The following is a 19868-nucleotide window of genomic DNA, read 5'->3' as shown; positions in this document are numbered from 1 at the left end:
CTATGGCTGACAAATACACTGATAATAAACCATGACATAATTTACACTCAGCAAAATACATTAAGTATTGGAGGATGACTCTTTCTTCTGTTAAATGTTTGTGGAACTTATATTTTGACATCTGTTGATGTACCTTGTCCATTTAAAATGATATCTTCTTTCTTTCTTTCTTTGATTGTAGATGAATTTTTTTAATTGTCACTCAGTAGGTGTGTGCATGCATGATGACGTATGCGTGCACATGCATCCCCATGCATCTGCCTGTCTACTGAATAATGGGGGCATCATTTTATTATTTACAGATCCAAGCTAGTGGACCCCACTTGGCACTGTATAAGATTCACCATCTTTTGTATACATTTCTGACATTGTAAATGTCAATTACCTATGACTATACTTAGTGGTTTTCAACATTAGATGCAGCACCACCTCTGCCAGACATTTTATGAAAGCTATACAGCATATTTCATTCCAAAAGCTAAATATGTGAACGGCTAATGAATTCCTTGCAGTACTACATTGGAGATCTTTTGTGTGCCTGATGCACTGGTATATGAAAGTATGCGTACTTGATCTCAATTGTAGCTAAAAAGTCATCTTCTTCCATTTGTGAAATAACTTGTTGAAGAGTCATCATTTGGACCTTTCCATCTTTACAAATTTGTTTAAGAACAGGACGTCTAGAATTGGTTTTAGCACGAGATCTTCTTTGGAATTGGAAAGTATATTGTCTATACTCCCAGGTGACATTCTTGAATTGCTATTTCTTCTAATGCATCTTTTAGGAGGAATTCTTAATAGGTCTCACCTATTAGATAGCTTTTAGGTGTCTGTAGGCGCAAGCCTCTTTTGGACAATTGCAAAAATGTACAGTGGGTGTAAGGTCCTCCCAATGCTCACCATTGGTTCGTGTCATTGTCACTCTCATTTGCTTGCTTCTTATTCAATAACTTGCCTTCCTCTTCTTGTGTTTGCTCCTCCCCTGATGCGCAGCCTCTTTACCATCCTTCTGTTTGGCTGACTTGATCCTTGTGTGCTTCTCCCACTTCCAAATACCTGCACCTATATTCGGTGTTGCTCTCTTTCTTGTCTGCTGTGCTCGCTTTCTTTTGCTTCTCCCCCTGTCAGATTCCCCACACTCTGAGTTGCTCTCTCCATTGTATGCGGCTTTTCCCTTCTTTTTTATTGCTTCCTCCTCCGCCCACCTTTATTTTTACTTCATTCTTCCCTGCACGTTCCCCATTGCTTCAACCCACCCACTCCTTGGTGCTTGGCCACCCTTTATAGTCCTTCTAATATTTATTTTTAAAATGTTTAACATTTCTTGTAGTGCACAGCAGCTTCCACTTGCTGTTGTGCTGCTGCGCTTGCAGAGATGTGCTTTAGCACACTTGAAAAGGTATTTTTTTTATTTACAGCGCCAAGTAGCTTCTGCTATCTTTGGGGCATATTATCAAGCACGGCGTTAAAATTATCGCCGCTTTAGCGGTAGAAAACTGCCGCTAAAGCGGCGATAATGGGCTTGATAATATGCCGCAGAGAATTCCCATAGAAGCCCATGTTGACACCAGAACATGGGCTTCTATGGGAATTCTCAAGGGCATATTATCAAGCCCATTATCGCCGCTTTAGTGGCAGCTTTCTGCCGCTAAAGCGGCGATAATTTTAACGCTGTTTCTTGATAATATGCCCCTTTGATTGGTCAATACAAAAAATAATGGTGTCCAAGTCATTCAGTAGGCCTGTGCAACCGTGGTGATAAATGCCAATGCATATTTCATCACGCATGATCCCACCTACTGATTAACACTGGAGCCAGTAGCGTCATGATATGTACGAGCTATGAGCGTGCCGTTTCATGACACATTTTTTTTGTTGCAAATGCTGCAGCATTGGGAAATCACATTTTGCTTTTTAGTGATGCTGTACAGCATCACCAAAAAGCACTGGCAAAGCCAAAATGTCCCACAGGTGAGACCTACTGGCTCTACCAATCCTTTTAGTGGTGGTGGAGTGATGTGATCTTACTTATAATTTTGAGCCTGTGTCTGATTGATAGAGATGTTTTCACAAACTCAATACAATAACCGTATCTGCGTCATTTGGAACCCATTTGTCTGTAGTTAAAAGGCTGCCATTTTGAGAGTTAGAACCTGATTTAGAGTCTAGCGGACGGGTACTAAGTCACAAACGTGATGGACATCTCATCCACCTTATTACAAGTGCCACAGGATGCAATGCACTTGTAGTAAGACAGTTGGGATATCCATCGCGTTTGTCATGGAGAATATGTAGTAACACAGAATCAGAAAAAACATTTTTTAGATAAGACCCTCAGTTCTTAATCCTGTTCCCTACAATTGTTTTGTGTTGTGGGGGCAGATTGACTGATTAATTTACTAGTCGTTACTAGATGTTGTGGTTGCTCTTGCACTATGTCCTCTTCCACTAGCTCTTCCACAAAAGAAATGCCTTTGTGTAGTAGATTGTTGCCACTGCCCTGAAACCTGGGATAGATACTGTTGTCTTACTCTCTGTGGAGTAAAAGTATGACAATCTTAGCCTCTTTTGAAACCTCAGATTATAATGGCAGCATAGCGCTGGCTATTTTATTTGCCTTTTTTATTTTTAGGTCTCGCATGGCGTTGCAGCGCAAAGCGCTGCTCGCCCTCGGCGAGAGATTTTGTGAGAGAGGGATTTCAGAAGGGGGCTTGAAGCCCGCCCCTCATTTTCATTGGCTGGCGTCACCGTTTATGCTAAACGGTGGCCTGCCATTGGAAATGAGGGTTTTTGGGTGACGCCCTTTTGCCTTGGATCCGGACTGGGTCGCCTGCTTTGCTGCTGTTGCAAAGCACTTTCTTATCTTTATGGGGCCATGTGGTTCTAATTAGAAACACATGGCCCCATAAAGACAAGAGATCTTTAATATTTGTTTTTGAATTTGCGACATGAAGCCGGCTCCGGAGGGATGACGTCAGCGCACTGACCTCTGCCTTGGCACCTTGGGTGGAGATGGGTGTAGTAATGGGCAGTTGATGAAGATGCTAGCTCCCTCCCCTCCTCCAATCAGGCGAAGCGGAATTGGCTAAAAGAGCATTATGGATGCTCTGACAAATACGCAATTATTTTATGGATTGAATAAGTAGAGCCGGGGTGAAACTTCACAAAGTGTTTTTCGAACTAAGAAGCTTTCCCTGGTTCTTTGGAGCGGATCAGAGCACCTCGATGCTGTTCTGTGCGTTATTTTGCGTAATTTAGATAAAAAAACAACATGTTCTTGCATCTGAGCAGCATTCTGCGGTGGTTCAGTTGTTTGCGACTACAGCAGAAAGCGCAGACCCAGCAAGTACAGGCGCTGGTGTGAGTTAGAAAGGAGACAGATACACAGAGTAGGCCTTACCCGAGCTCGGCAGCACATGCTGGGGCACCTCCTCTGCCTATGGTCGGCTGCTCCTGAGGGGCCGGAGGGCGGCCTCTTCTAGCCGCTATGTGGTGGCCGGTGAAGTTCTCGAGGCGGCGCCGCAGCAGAGTGGAGAAGGAGGGAGAGGTGTCAGGGGAGGGCAGGCAGAGACCCGACAACCCCCTCGAACTATGGAGTGTGCCAGGAGCCCCCTCTTCTGCAGGGGCCCTCTGGAGTCTCTTGTCCCGAGGAGCATCCGATATCATGCAAGGTACGCCACTACTGGAGGCCCTGTGACACTGGTCTCACCTCTCTGCAGCCTCTTACTAGAGAGTTATAACGTCTTGGGGCAAGAAGGTGTGTTCAAGCAGACCATCTGGTAAAACAGGGGTACTCTAGCTCCTTGAAGCAGGTGGCTTGGGTCTCTAGTACTGGTTTAGTCGCCTCTGGTCGTGGTTTTGGCCCCTACAGATGTTGTGTCACTCTTTGTATGCTTCCCTCCTGGAGGACTTCCTTGCGACCTATTGCCTCTAGGAGGGGCAGTTTCAAGCGTCTGTCTCTATAGCGCCTCGTGGCCGACGGAATGAACGGTGGCCCTGGCTCCGCTGCTACAGTACCTCGGGCGCACTAGTTTCATGATGGAAAGATGCTGCTCCCTGCCTCACGCCCCCTGCACCAGCCAGTGACGCCACGCTCCCACCTTCACGGCAATGATTCCCTCCTCCCTGGAAGAGAGGATGCTCATGTGTAAAGCTGGCCAGGGCTGATAAGCGGTAGACTGACGCCTGGTCTGTGCCGATAAGTATGCGTCCGCCATCCGAGGCAGGAGGGCAGAGACTTGGAAAAGGTGCAAGAGGAAGCGGTGCCGCAAATGGTGTCACAGGAGGTGTGTGCGAGGAGCAGCACGAATGCAGCAGTGCGCACGTGGCCAGCCAGCGGACGAATGAGGGAATGAATAAGAACTCACTCAACGGGGCATGAGCAGGGACGGCATAAACAACTCTACTACTCGGTTCCCTTACCCACTACAAATAGAACCAAAAAGCGCCACTACAAGATTCCCTTACTGACTGCAGCATGAGCACGAGCAGAATGACTTCAAGCTTCCCTCACACACTGCAGGTGCAGCAGAAGCTCACACTCCAAAACCCCCTGCACACTGCAGGAACAACACCACCAGCATCACTGCAAGCTTCCATGACACACTGATGATACAGAACAAGCAGCATCACCACAAGATACATTTACCTACTGCACGCACATCACAACAAAACTCCTCACACACTGCATCACTGCAAACTCCCATTAAACACTGTCGCAACAGCACACACAGCAGCACTGCAAGCTTCCCTCACCCACTGGAGGTGCAGTATGGGCTGTCACTGCAAGCTTCCCTCACACACTTCAGGTACAGCACAAGCAGCCTCACTGCAAGCTTCCCTCACCCACTGGACGTGCAGTATGGGCTGTCACTGCAAGCCTCCTACACACACTTCAGATACAACACAAGCAGCATCACTGCAAGCTTCCCTCACACAGTGTATGTAAGTCACAAGCAGCAGCATCACAAGCTGCACGCACACCCTGCTGGTACAGTACAAGCAGCATCACCACAAGCTTCTCTCATTTACTACTGGAACAGCACAAACAGCATAATCGTAAGCTTCACTCACACACTACTGGAACAGCACAAGCAGCATCACCGCAAGCTTCATGGAAAAGCACAAGCCGCATGACCGAAAGCTTCACTTACACACTACTGAAATAGCACAAGCAACATCCTCATAAGCTTCACACTACTGGGACAGCACAAGCAACATCATCGCAAGTTTCACTCACACACTACTGTAACAGCACAAGCAGCATCACTGCAACCTTCTCTCACACACTATTGGAACAGCACATGCAGCATCACCACAAGATTCACTCACACACTACTAGAGCAGCACAAGCAGCATAATCACATGCTTCACTCACACACTTCTGGAACATCACAAGCAGCATCACAGCAAGCTTCACTCACACACTACTGGAAAAGCACAAGCAGCACCACCCAAGCTTCACTCACACACTACTGGAAAAACACATCATTGCAAGCTTCACTCACACACTACTGGAACAGCACAGGCAGCATCATTGCAAGCTTCATTCACATACACTACTGGAAAAGCACAAGCAGCATCAACACAAGTTTCACTTACACACTACTAGAACAGCACAAGCAGCATCATTGCAAGCTTCATTCACATACACTACTGGAAAAGCACAAGCAGCATCACCACAAGCTTCACTTACACACTACTAGAACAGCACAAGCAGCATCACAGCAAGCATCGCTCACACACTACTGGAACAGTACAGCACAAGCAACATCATTGCAAGTTTTACTCACACACTACTAGAACAGCACAAAGCAGCATCACTGCAAGCTTCTCTTACAAACCGCAAGTACAGGGCAAGCAACATCACTGCAAGCTTCCTCACACACACACTACCGGAACAGCACAAGCAGCATCACTGCAAGCTTCACTCACACATTACCGAAACAGCACAAGCAGCATCACTGCAAGCTTCACACACACTGCAAGTATATTGCAAGCAGCATCACTGCAAGCTTCACACACACACTACTTGAACAGCACAAGCAGTATCCCCACAAGCTTCACTCACACACTATTAGAAGAGCATTAGCAGCTTCACTCACACACTGCAAGTACAGCAAAAGCAGCATCACCGCAAGCTTCACTCACACACTACTGGACAGCACAAGCAGCATCACTGCAAGCTTCACTCACACACTGCAAGTACAGCACAAGTAGCATATCTGCAAGCTTCACACACACATTACTGGAGCAGCACAGCAGCATCACTGCAAGCTTCACACACACACAGTACTGGAACAGCGCAAGCAGCATCACTGCAAGCTTCACTCACACACTGGAAGTACAGTGCAAGCAGCATCACCACAAGTTTCACTCACACACTACTGGAACAGCGCAAGCAGCATCACTGCAAGCTTTACTCACACACTAGTGGAACAGCACAAGAAGCATCACTGCAAGCTTAACTCACACACTGCAAGTACAGTGCAAGCAGCATATCTGCAAGCTTCACTCACACATTACTGGAACCGAACAAGCAGCATCTCACCTCATTTACTGTAAGTAGAGCGCAAGCAAGATCATCACAATCCTCCCTCACACAAGGCGAGGACAATATAAGAAGCATATCTACAAGCTTCACTCACACACTACTGGGACAGCACAAGCAGCAAATTTAACTCACGCACTGCAAGCACAGTGCAAGCAGTATCAATGCACTTTCACTCACCACACACTGCAAGTACAGCACAAGCAGCATCATCATACACTTCCCTCAAAGGCTACAGGTACAACACAATCAGTGTCACCTCAAGCTTTGAAAACACATAACAGGTACATCTCAAGAAGTATAACTATAAGTTGCTCTCCTGGACTGCAGGTATATCCTAGACATCAGTAGAAATCATTGCTAAAACAGGCAAAGCCATTACATATGGCAGGAACAGAGGACACTTTCCTCACATTCACAAGCACAGCATCACAACAGATGCAGCAGTATCAGTACTAGAATCACTTACACCACCAGTACACAAATACAATATGAGCTGTGGTAATGCGAACATCTCTCACATTCGAAGAAGATACTTTAGAGAGAACAGCAGTGCAAGCTTCTATCACACTATAGGTATAATGCAGACGGCAGCAGTGCAAGCTTCACACATAGATGCAGCCTAAGCAGCAACAATGCAAGGTTCTCTGACACGTTACATGTCAAGGACAGAAAGAAGCAGTGTGTGCTTCTCTCACAAAAAGGATAACACAGACAACAGCTCTGCAAGCTTCTCTCACATACAGAGAACAGGTACAACACAAGCCGCAGCACTGCAACCTTCACTCACATCAGGTAGATATAGCGGGGGCAGCATCATTTCAAGATTCTTTCATGCTCTATGGGTATATTTTCAGCAGACCCATATGCTTCCTTCACACCACCAGGACACATAACTTTATAGCTTTAGCACTGCAAGCTTCACTCACACACAGAACAGATACAGCACAAGCTTCACCACTGCAAGTTTCACTCACATCAGGTAGATATAGCGGGGCAGCATCATTTCAAGATTCTTTCATGCTCTATGGGTATAATATCAGCAGACCCATATGCTTCCTTCACACCACCAGGACACATAAAGTTCTAGCTTTAGTACTGCAAGCTTCACTCACACACAGAACAGATACAGCACAAGCTGCACCACTGCAAACTTCATTCACATCAGGTAGAAATAAAGGAAGAACAGTAGAATGTTAAGACTCTTTTATACTCTACGGGTATAGCATAATCAGCAATCCAATAAGATTCCTTCAAATCCCCAGAACACATACAGCTCTAGCTGTGGCACCGCAGGCTTCACTCATATACAGAGAACTGATACAGCACAAGTCACAGCCCTGCAAGCTTCACTAACACACACAGAACAGTTACGGAAAAAGCCACAGCACTTCATGCTTCACTCACACACAGAAGAGATACAGCACAAGCCACAACACTACAAGCTTCACTCACACTTACAGAACAGGTACTGCTTCACTCATATAGAGAGTAGTTATTTTCCCAAAGTATTTGTACAGCAAAGAAAGCAGCACAAGACACAGTCCTACAAGCTTCCCTTACACCCAAAGAGAATGTGGCCTAACGGCTAGAGCGGTCAACCTCGAAGCTGGGGAACAAAATGAATGTGTCCACCTGTAACGTAACTGGTGCTCATGTAAAGCGCTCTGATACCTTCGGTTTGAGTTTGCGCTATATAACCCCCCCACCCCCCCAAAAAAAGCAGGGGCAGCTGCTTTGCAAGTGTTGCCCAAATGTTACTGGCATCGTACAAGCAGCAGTAATGCAATCTTTCCTCAAACTCAAACAACACATATAGGGGACGAGTTACAGAATCACAGCCTATCCTCACACTCAAAGGAAATACACCTTGGGCAGTAGCAAAACAAGCTTCACTATCCAACAGAAAACCAGAGTGCAGGCAAGGGGAGGGTAAGTTCCTCTCACTCAAACAAAAGTGCAGAGAACAGGAGGGTAAGTTCCTCTAACTCAAACAAAACAGGTACAGTATAAACACAGGTACAGTATAAGCAGCAGCAAGGCTAGCTTCCCTCGAAAAATACCAGATATATCTCTGTGAGTAGTGGTGCAAGGTTTAGTCACATGCAAAAGATATAACAGAGGCAGCAGTGCAAGCTTCACTCATATACAAAACATGTACATCACAGACAATAGCAGTGGATGCTTCCCTCAAACACATAAAAGCTAGAGCACAGAAAGCAGCAGTGGAAGCCTCTTTCACACACAGAAATTGTAGTTCCTGAGCAGCAGGTGTGCTAGCTTCACCATCACACATAACAGATGCAGCATAGATATAGCAGTGTAAGCTTCCCTAAAAGAAAGGGCACGTATAGCACCGGTACCTGCAATACAAACTTCCCATATAACTAATGTGTACAGAATAGGCAGCAGCCTGGCATGCATCACTCTTGAATAATGAAAAATGTGGGCTCCCGAGCCATAAAAGTTTTACTCACTCTCATAAAAAACAAGCATTGAAAATGCAATAGGTCTCGCCTTTGATTAAGTTAAAGCCATTTGCTTTGCTAATGGTATTGTATTCTAGCTTTGTATTATTTAGTGTATATTTGTGATATGTGCATATATTTGCTCTCCCCTCGCCTCTTTTGTCTCCCTTATGCTATTGTAATCCTCACTATACAAAATTAACACATACTATTCTTCCATTCATTCACCTCCCAAATATGAAACACTGCTCTTTTCCAACCAACGCTATGCTTTAAACTACTACACAGCCAACAAAACAATTCTAACTACATACAACTACAATATATCGCAAATATACACTAAATAATGCAAAGCTAAAATACAATACCATTAGTAAAGCAAATGGCTTTAACTTAATCAAAGGCGAGACCTATTGCATTTTCAATGCTTGTTTTAAAGGTTGTCATCAACCAAGGGTCTAAATACATGCTCTCCTGTAAGAGGCTTATCAATTATATCAAACCAAAATTCTGATCTGAAGCAGGCTATATGCTGTGCTTTATTTGTAAAAAGATAATTTCCAGGGCCCTTCTCAGAAGCTCACTGCAGCCTTCACCACCCATTGCCCCTGCCAGCGCTGCCAATGACAGTACCAACTAGCCACGGCCGGTGCAGGTAAGAGTGGTAGGGCCGGGTGGGAAGGGAATTTCGACAGACGAAGATTAGGGGAAATTAAATAAATAATTAATTTTCCTTCGTCGTCTGTCGAAATCCCGCACACCCACCAAGCCCCATCAACCGATCACTTTTACCTGCACAGGCCGCAGCTGGCAGCACCATAACACCTAAACATCGCACTCGTACAAGTGTGACACTTCAGACTATTTCAGGCCACACAAAGCTTTAATAATTGCTTTAGAGGCTGGTATTTTTAATTTTCAGTGTATATTGACTTAATAAACACGGCTGTTGTGCTCGTCTCAAAATTAAAAAGAGAGCACCAGCATGTGGTGGACTGTTACTAGAGCCAATGCTGACAACTAAATGCCTGTACTGAGCACCAGAAACCACAGGCTCAAATTCAGCACTGGCTATATGTAACCATGCATGTCTATGTAGGCCAGTTCCAGTGGCTACGGGTCTACCATAAGCCTCGCTGAATCTAGTGGTTGCTTTAAACAAGTATTGAATGACCGACTTGAGCCTCCCCATGAGATTAAATTTCAACACAATAATGGTTTGTGAAGGCATTTTTATACCAAATGCTACTGTAGCACCGTTGTCAAAAGTATATGTGCTTATGGTTTATGGTCGAATGGTGTATTGATTAATAATGAATAGCAGAATTGAGTAGTTACAGGGCAGCTGAAAGTTTGACAACCATCATGGTCTTTTCTTATGACTCAACTGCCGTTTTCATTAAAGCTGATCGTGCTTAGTGTGACGTACTTTGACTTATCACTGCCGGTGTCTTTTGTGTAATGATGGATGGAGATTTTTTTGCTAGTAATTCTTTGGCTCAATGTGTCAAAGTTTGCCCTCCAACTTTGGGTCCGCGACAGCTGAATACTTTGAGGTTACAGGGGCCTAGAGTTTTTTGAAGGGCCTTGTAAAACTTTTTCAGTCTCAGAATCAATACATTTTCCCCACTGGGCTTCTCCATTTGCCTCTCAACCATCATAGTCGCCAGAAAACTCAGTTTCTTCCATAGACGGATCATGTTTACTCAACTTATAAAATTTAGGATCCATCGACATTTCCATTTTTTTAAAAAGCCTTAAAATCTTTTTATTTTTAATGGTCCAGGAGGGGGCGGAGGAACTTTCCCGCGCTTCCCCCTACATAGGATCGATGTGTCAGTGTTCAGGCAGCGGACGCGTGCAGCTGACATGCCGCTAAGGCAAGCCCGTCTGCGCCCGTCCGCACCCGGACAGGACCAGGTGCTACGACCCCTGCTCCCCTCAACCCCTCCAAGACAGCCACAAGCACTATAGAACACTACTCAAGGGAGTCTTTGCTCGCGATATCCCCAAATCTAAGATACAATAAATTGCAGTGCATGAAAGCCCATCCAGGAAAAGCTGAGGGCCTGTTTTCCTGCCGTGGCTGTAAGTAGCACAGTTTAGCGTTTTCTGTCCATTCCGACACAGAGACAGACGATCAGCTAACACTTAGATGTTTATATTTTAATGCCAGGTCGATACCTAAACACTCTTCCGATATCTGGGACACCTTAAACTAGAGAAATCCCGACCTGGTTTTTGTAACTGAAACATGGTTGGGCGATAACAACCTCCCTGATATCGCCAACGCCCTAACCCCCAAATATAAAATACTGAAACAAGATAGGCAGAGACGGAGGGGAGGGGGGCTGGCTCTCTTGTTCAAAGACCGTCTCGCCTGTCTCCACTCTGAAGTGGCGCCATTTGAAGAGCACGAAGTACTAACATTCCAGGTGTCCAGTGAAGGCCACACTTTGCTTGGGGAAGCTGCAATCTATAACCCTCCAGGCCACCAAACTGAACTGAGTGCCAAACTTTTTACTCAACTTTTCCCTTTATGCCTGAAATATAAACATTACCTAGTTATAGGAGACTTTAATGTACACTTCGAGGAAGTACACAGTACCGCAGCAAGGCACCTCGAAAGAGATATGCAGATTCTCCAGCTCAAGCAATGGGTCAAATGCCCCACACATAGTGCCGTGCACACTCTAGACCTATTATTTTCCAACATAGAGGCCACAAATATTCAGGAGATCACTCCAGTATCTTGGAAAGAGCACTCACTCATATCTTTTGCACTCAACCTGCCGGCGAATGCAACCAAACCCCTAAAGATCGTATGAGTGGCAAACAGAGCCTGGAAACTGGTCACTCAGGACCTGTTCCAGGCCCACTTTTCTCCTAATAACCTAACTACTCAAGATACTCTTCCAGCTAATGCAGAAGCAACAAAACTTGAAGCCGAGATCACCAATACTTTAGATACCTTTGCCCCCAAACTTAAACTTAAACTAACAAATAAACCTCTATCCGAGAAGTGGTACTCACAGGATCTCAGGATACTGAAAAGGAAGTGTAAATCATTAGAACACTCCTGGCGGCTGTCTAAACAGGAAACAGACAGAACAAGATATAGGGCAGAATTAAGGATCCATAATAATGCCATCAATAAAGCTAAGAAGACTTACTTTTCACAACGGATAAACGAGAATTGCAACTCGGCAAAAGAATTATATAGAGTAGTGAAGGAGCTCTGCAAACCAGCCAGCTTGTCTCAAACTTTGCCTCCTTCAGAGGAAAACTGTGAAAAGATCAGCGAATTTTTCGCTGATAAGATTAGCAAAATCTACTCCTCATTTGACACTAACTCCTCTTTAGCCGTAACTAACTGGGAACACCTACCCCCTCATCCAGATGTCACAATACAAATGGGAAACTTCTCCCCTTTTACAGAACTAGAGGGTGAGGGAGCCATGATGGAAGTAAAATCAGGATCCCCCTCGACCCATGACCCCATTTCATATTCTCGCAGATTACATCAATAATACGCCCTTATGTCACTCACCTATTTAATAGATCCCTGGAGACAGCAGCATTTCCAGAAATATGGAAACAGGGTGTAGTGACCCTTCTGGTGAAGAAAGTCAGAACAAATGTTCATAACCCAGAGAACTATCGGCCCATTTCTCAGCTTCCATACCTCTCTAAGGTCCTTGACAAGCTGATGAACAGACAACTGTCCAACTACCTGGAGGCTAACAAACTACTGGACTGTTCTCAGACTGGCTCTAGAGCCACCAACAGCACAAAGGCCACTCTCCTAGCCGTCCTAGACGACATAAGATTACTGACTGATCAAGGAAAGGCTGTTGCCCTAATCTTATTGGACCTGTCGGCGGTGTTCGACACGGTCTCACACAACCTCCTGATGGAAATTCTCTATGAAAAGGGAATCCACGCCGAAGCTCTTCAGTGGCTTAACTCCTTTCTGAGGAACAGAACTCAGATGGTACGGGGCCAGTTCTCCTCGAAACCAAAAAACATCAGCTGTGGTGTTCCACAAGGAGCCTCCCTGAGCCCAACACTTTTAAATGCCTATGTGTCATCTCTGGCATTGATAAGCAGGAAATGGGTCTTCAGCATCTGCTCCTATGTGGATGACACAGCTGATGATAACCATTGAAGAAAAACATGAGGACACCAGGGTTAAGTTAAACAATTGTGTCTCAGAGATGGCAACCTGGATGTCCGAACACTGCTTTAAGCTAAACGCAGGTAAATCTGAAATACTGCTCCTCAGAGGAGCTAACTTAATCTGGGATGCCACTTGGTGGCCACAATCCCTGGGAGATGCTCCAGCACCTAAACAATGCGCAAAAAACTTGGGTATAAACATCAACAACACTCTGTCTATGCAGGATCATGTGCGGGTTCTGTATGGAAGAGGCTTTGAGATAGTGAAGCTCCTAAGAAGGCTTTTGCCTTGGAACCCACTAGAATGTAGAAGGACGGTTACAGAGGCATTACTCATCAGCAGATTAGATTATGGAAATGCACTGTATGTGGGCATGGCAGACTACCTTTTCTCATGCCTACAAGTGCTGCAAAATGCGGCTGCCAATCTTGTGTGTAATAACAGCAGATTTAGTTCAGCGTCCGCATGCATGAAACAGCCCCACTGGCTACCTATGCGCCAAAGATCAAGATTCAAGCTGCTGAGTCATGCGCACAAGGCACTGCATCGCCTTGGTCCCAGAATTCTCCAGAATAAAATCGAATTCTACGCCCCCACGAGGTGCTTAAGATCATGACACCAAGGACTAACCAGGCCCAGACGTATAAAGAAAGTTAGAGCAGGAGCCCGATCATTCTCATACCTGGCGGCTAAGCACTGGAACGAATTACCCCAAGACCTACGTCTGACCGAGGACTAAGTAACTTTCAGGAAAAAACTAAAAACCCAGCTTTTTCCTAAGACGTAAGTGTGGGCAGTTGAAGGCACCCAATACAATTTACCATGTGTTCCTCTAGACAGCGCCATGATATCCGTCAGGATGAATGTTGCGCTTTACAAATAAATAAATAATGTTTACCGATGAAAACATGAGGCGGCATAACCACTTTCTCAGTAATGGTTAGTGGGCAAACATGGATGTTCGTCATTAGATGCAAACTTGCAGAGGCAGTGAGGACACCATTTGGAGTGTTCTCCATGTTCACTCTGTAAATGGCATTGAAGAGACCCAAAGTAAACAATCCCAAGACCAGTCATTCTTCAGCCTGGTCGACAACCACAGGAAACACCTGTCTCATCGACACTGACGTCAGATGTTGGTCTTCTAAAATTGTGCTGCTTGGCTTTTCAATAAAAAAGCTTGATGTCACATTGAATTATGCAACAATCTCTGCAGGCAGTTGTGTTACTTCCGGACCCACCAACAGAAAAAAAGAATTTGGAGTGATGATTCAGCACTGGGGCATTGTGGGCTTACTGATGTCATCATAGTAAGTGATTATAACTCCACATACAGTTGACACGTAAACAGGTAAAACTTTGAAGAAATTTAGATACAATTCTGGACACTACCACCAGATGTGGAATAAAGCACAGCATGTGAATCTAGAATAAGTTGATGCTGCATAATTTCATGAGATAATAGCATGGCACAAAAACACAACAAAAGTCCTTGTCACAAAACTGAGTTTCGCATGGACACTTACCACTACGAGTCGTGAAGGTGATATTAGATCCTGTATCCGTACTGCCGATAATACTGTACTTAGCGCTGCAAAATACAATAGCAGTTAATAGTGTATGTGCTCCCTCAACTTCTATAGTTAAGTTGTGGCAGGAGAGTCCACAGTAAATCCATGACGGCCTTCAAGATAGCCACACAGGAGAACTTTGCATAGAAAGAGGTAGAGGGAAATCTTATACATAGAGGTTATATGACATGTATGCTCTCCTCAATCTAAGTTTGACACCCTAGTATTATGTCATGTCACATTTCGCACTCTCCTGCATAGCGTTTTGATGCCTTGCTTCGTCTAAAGTGCTCTATAAATGCTACAAATACAAATAATTTCCATAGCGTGCTTGCATCATTGTTGAGGAATCTTGTGCAGGCAGAGTACACGTATGAGCTTGAGCTCTTCAGACCTCTTGAGGCCAGATGATGAAAGTTGAAGTAATCTGTTTCAAAAGCACTAAGAAAGGTCACATGACTAGGTCCATGTGTAGGATGTATCAAAGAGAGAGCGAGGAAGGACAATGGGGGATGTCCTTTTCCCCTGATTAGCAATGATTTAGAACAACGTGGATGGACCCACTAATGAATCCTCCTACCAGGATGACTCAGTGCAGTGCACTGGAATACAAGAAATCCAATAGGTTTGTAAGAAGAACCCTCACCCACCAACCTAGTTGGCGGCATGCTTCATCATTGGGTTCTCAGCTGGGTTGCCGAATGTAACCCAGCTGTGCTTCGACGTCTGAGTTACAGCGCAGCGGGTTTTGGTTTTTCAATGTGATGTGTGCTCAGAGTGGTGAAATAAAAAATGCCTCTGGGATGCCCTGCTGAAAAAGTTTTATTCACGGGGTCCTAGTACACAGTTAAAAACAGGGCGGGGATATAGTGACGATGAACAATTGGTCTTCGTTATCCCCTAAATACTGGTGAACATGTTGCTGCCTCGTAAACAATAATGAGGCTTTCTTCAGGACCATATGAAGTGAACTGTGATGTGGCAAAAAATAAGCCACATGAGGTTTTTTTCTCAGCACACACGCTAACGTGTGCTGTGCATGCAGTGGTGTAACCGTACTTACGGACCCACCGACTGGTTAAAAAGACAAAACACAACATAAAGAACATACAAAACATGTAGAGAAGCATAATTGTGAGTGTTCGTGTCTAGCTTTGTTATCCATTTGCTCGTGATGTACTTACTTATGCATTCAATTGCACTCCGTGAGTCGGTTTTAAGGATTCTTTGCATACAATTAGTCACACACAGACATGCGACATACACCTAGTGTATTTAAATTCATGCATGATGGTTGGTGCAGGCATGCATGTCTCATAGTGAACATTCATAACTGGCTTGTGTGGCCACATATATCTGTGATTGCAGCTTGAAGCAAAGCATGTTTGTTGAAGTTGCCGTTTTGACTCTCCATTGTAAATGGTGTTCTGGGTAAGTATAACCTGGAAATGGTGGCCAATGTATTTGGTCAAGGATGAAATATGCCTTATTGTGAATGCATGCGTAACGGAAGGCATGCGATTAAAAACATTCCTATTGTCCGAAAAGTAAGTGTAAGCGTAAAAGGCCAAAGGTATCTTACACTAGCTATGTGAATAGTGCAGCTATAATGGATCCCGGAAGGGGCGGACTCCTGTAGTCAAACACTGTGAAAAGACAAATGTGGCATCTTAGTCAGTACTAGGCCTCGATGCGGAGGAAAGTTATGGCCGATGGATGCCAGATCGGGCCTAAGTCTAATGGTGGACACTTACTTCATCAAGGCTGACCGCCCACCTGCCTCACCTATTCCGGTCTTCTCGGGATCCTGCTGGTAACTGTAGGAGGCGGCTGCGGAACTCTAAATGTTTCCTGGCAGTAGCTGGGGGCGTGGCCACGCAAGATGACGTGTCCGCATCATCATGAATACGTGAAATATGGTCCGTATCACTTGGGCGCTAGACCGCAACCCAGGGTGGTAGGCTCTCTATTTTGTAGAAAGGCGGAAGGGGATGCTTGTTCGTTTTAATATGGCGTGTGCAATAACGTTATGAAACTGTTTTTTTTAATAAAAAATGTGGCACGTACAATAAAGTCCCATTAATTATTACGGGCTGTGAATAAAAATGTATGTAATGTTATCTTTGTTGGACTGATGTGGCTAACGGCTATACTTAATGAATGTTCGTTTTGCACTAATTATATATCTTGGAGACAGAAAGGGCTATAGGCAGCTGTAGGCAGCTGTACATTATATGAGGCGTCCATTCTGATTATTGGTATATACATAACGACGCTAGTTGATGTACGTGAAACTTGTGCTCTCAGTACGGAGACACTAGAGTGCTGTGCCTTTGATGGTATCGCTATCAAGTTAGCTTATGCAGGTTCAGGGTTTTGGAAAGACCATAGGCAAAGGATGTGGGCAGAGGAGCTGGGGCTGCCACAATGCTATGCTCTATGTTATGAACTTGTGCTCCCAGTATGGAGACGCTAGAGTGCTGTGCCTTTGATGGTATCGCTATCCATTTTGCTTTATGCAGGTTCAGGGTTTCAGAAAAAACATGGGCAAAGGATGTGGACAATGATACTGGAGCTGCCACAATGCTATGCTCTAAGTTATTAAAGGCCAAGTGGCAAGGTTTTTCACTGCTACCATGAGTTGGATGTTGGGGGCCTTTCTATTGAGGTCTGTTCAATGAGTTCCATGGGATTATATTGTTGAGTCCATTTTAATGTGTTGATAAGCGGTAGATCCACTGTTGTTCCTTTTCTAAAAGGCGGCTCTGTAGATTGGTGGTGTCCTTCTCCAGTTGTTCAATAATGACCCATCTTATGTTGTTTGTTGTGTGTCGAAATTCAAGGAAGTGATCAGTCATCTTTGTGGTGTTTCGTTTACATCGGATATTGCTGCTATGCTCGCAGATCCAGATTTTGATTTTGCGGCTGTTCATGCCGACGTACCGGAGACCACAAGGGCAAGTGATTAAGTAGATTACATTGCAGGAGTTGCAGTTTGTATGTTTTTTGATGTGCCAGGTACTTCCTGGTTCCAGGTGCAGAGATTTAGTGGGTTTGGTGAGATGGCACACGCTACAGTTCCCACAAGGGAAATGGCCAAGTACATTAGGGAGTCCCCAAGCATTTACCACTGTATTTGCAGGGTTACCCATGGTGTTGTGGTCGTGTAGCCACCAGGCTATCTGTCAGGCTTCTCGGTCTTCTGTATGAAAACATTGGTTTTTCTCAGTTGAGTTTGTCTGTTGTCAGCATTCAACAGATTTTTTGTTTGATCCTTGACACTTTGTTAGAGATGGAATTATAGGTGGTCATGCATGTTAACGGTATTGCTGAAGATGTGTGTTGCATTTGTTCCAGTAAACCTTCACAGTTCTGATTTCTTGCACATTTTTGTGCTGTGCTGATGACTCTGTCAGGATAACCTCATTCCTTGAGTTTGGTTGTTAATGACGATGCTTGGTCCTTGTAGTCTTTGATGTCACTGCAATACGCAGTCTGAGGTATTGCCCAAAGGGTGTGTTTTCTCGCAAAGGCCTGGGATGGAAGCTATCAAAGCAGAGAAGAGTGTTTCTGGCTGTTGGTTTGAAATGCGTTTTTGTCTTTAACTGACCTCCCTGGGCTATGATATCAAAGTCTAGGAAGGTGATGCTTTTTTAATTCACATTAAGGGTGAATTTTAAGTTTGGGGCACATCCATTGATCCATACAAGAAAAGAGTGTATGTTTGCAAAAATAGGTCACCTTCGAACTCAAAGAAATTGTCCTAATAAGTCTTTTGTGTCTTTCAAGTAAGTAGATGTTGCCTGTACAATCGGTTGTAGGAAAAAATCACAAAAGCGTGAAAGAGGTTCCAGCAGTGAGCCAATGTCTGAGACTGTCGAGCGGCCTAGTGGGGGGTATTTGTTTTTATGTTTTTTGGGGATGGTGTAAAAGTACGGTACGCTTGTGGTCAAGAACTGAGTTTCCTGTTTACTGATGTTGCCCCTTGATTCTGCATCCTCTACTAGGGCTTCTATTATAGCTCTGAGACTTTCGCTGTAGTCTTGACCCAAACGTCTGTAGTTCTTTCTGTCGTTGAGTAATCGTTTGCACTCTGCTCGGTAATCATCCCTGTTTTGAAGTACTATACCGCCCCCTTTGTCTGCCAGTTTGATGATGATCTTGTCATTAGATCTTAAGGTCCGTAAAGCGTCAAACTCTGCGCTGCTTGTGTTTTTGAAGTGTGGTTCTTCATTTGTTTTTTCTGTTTCATTGAAGATGGCCTGTTCAAATGCGGTAGGTTCTACTGTTATCGTGTGTGGAGGAGGGATGAATGTAGATTTTAGCTTCAGCTTGGTATCCCATTTTATGACCCTCACGGCCGCTTGGCATTCACTTGAGCTCAACTTTGTAAAGTTGTTTTGTATACCTGTATTAACCTAATTGTGCCACCTTTAATTTTTCAATAAACCTGACTGTATATGTAACTTGTTAGTGTGTAAATCTCCTCATGTAACTTACTTGGTTCTATGGTAAAGTGCTTTGACACCTTTGGGTAAAGTTTCCGCTATATAAAACTGCATTAAATAAATAAATAAATAAATAAATAAATAAATAAATAAATAAATAAATAAAAAGGCTAACTTACATGTAGGTGGTGTTCTGCAACAAGTCTTCCACGCGGACACCAACGTTTCTGATCACGGTGTTGCCAGAACTGCTGTCTGAGAGCACGACTGCACCGGAAGCCCGCCTCGTGCGGCATTGTGGGACTTTTATGGAGACGTTAAACTGCGTCTCTGTCAGGAAACAATGTGGAAAACCCGGTACGAGAACTTTAGTGGGATGAGTTACTGAGGGCAGAGACGAAATCTACCTCAAGAGACGCTGTTACATTCTGCATACATGGCCAAACAAGGTGCTTTTGTAGCAAGTGTTTACCTTTTTTGACTTCTGCATCTGCAAATATTGGGAGATCACTTTCCGATTTTTTAACTCAGAGAGCTGAGTTGAAGGGTGACCTTCTACAACTACTTTTCCTCTACAGCTACATTTCCCACAAGATAGTAACCAGAAAATGTGAAATGACACCCACGCCTCCCTTTGACCCACACCTGAGA

The 19868-nt window shown here is 44.5% G+C and overlaps 1 protein-coding gene across 1 annotated transcript in view; it reads right to left on the bottom strand.

Annotated features, from left to right (window-relative positions):
* The window catches only part of UPK2 (uroplakin 2), a 49495-nt gene that overhangs the window by 1931 nt on the left and 27696 nt on the right, over window positions 1-19868 (bottom strand). The window contains exons 4-5 of the mRNA XM_085645881.1: window positions 19397-19547; window positions 14725-14789 (exon numbers count right to left, since the gene is read on the bottom strand). Of these exons, the coding sequence (XP_085502007.1) occupies window positions 14725-14789; window positions 19397-19547 (216 nt within the window). The remainder of the gene's footprint in view (window positions 1-14724; window positions 14790-19396; window positions 19548-19868) is intronic.

This window comes from Triturus cristatus, chromosome 3_1 (genome assembly GCF_964204655.1).
Source record: "Triturus cristatus chromosome 3_1, aTriCri1.1, whole genome shotgun sequence".
NCBI classification, from domain to species: domain Eukaryota; kingdom Metazoa; phylum Chordata; class Amphibia; order Caudata; family Salamandridae; genus Triturus; species Triturus cristatus.
This window is presented reverse-complemented; position numbering and strand designations above follow the sequence as displayed.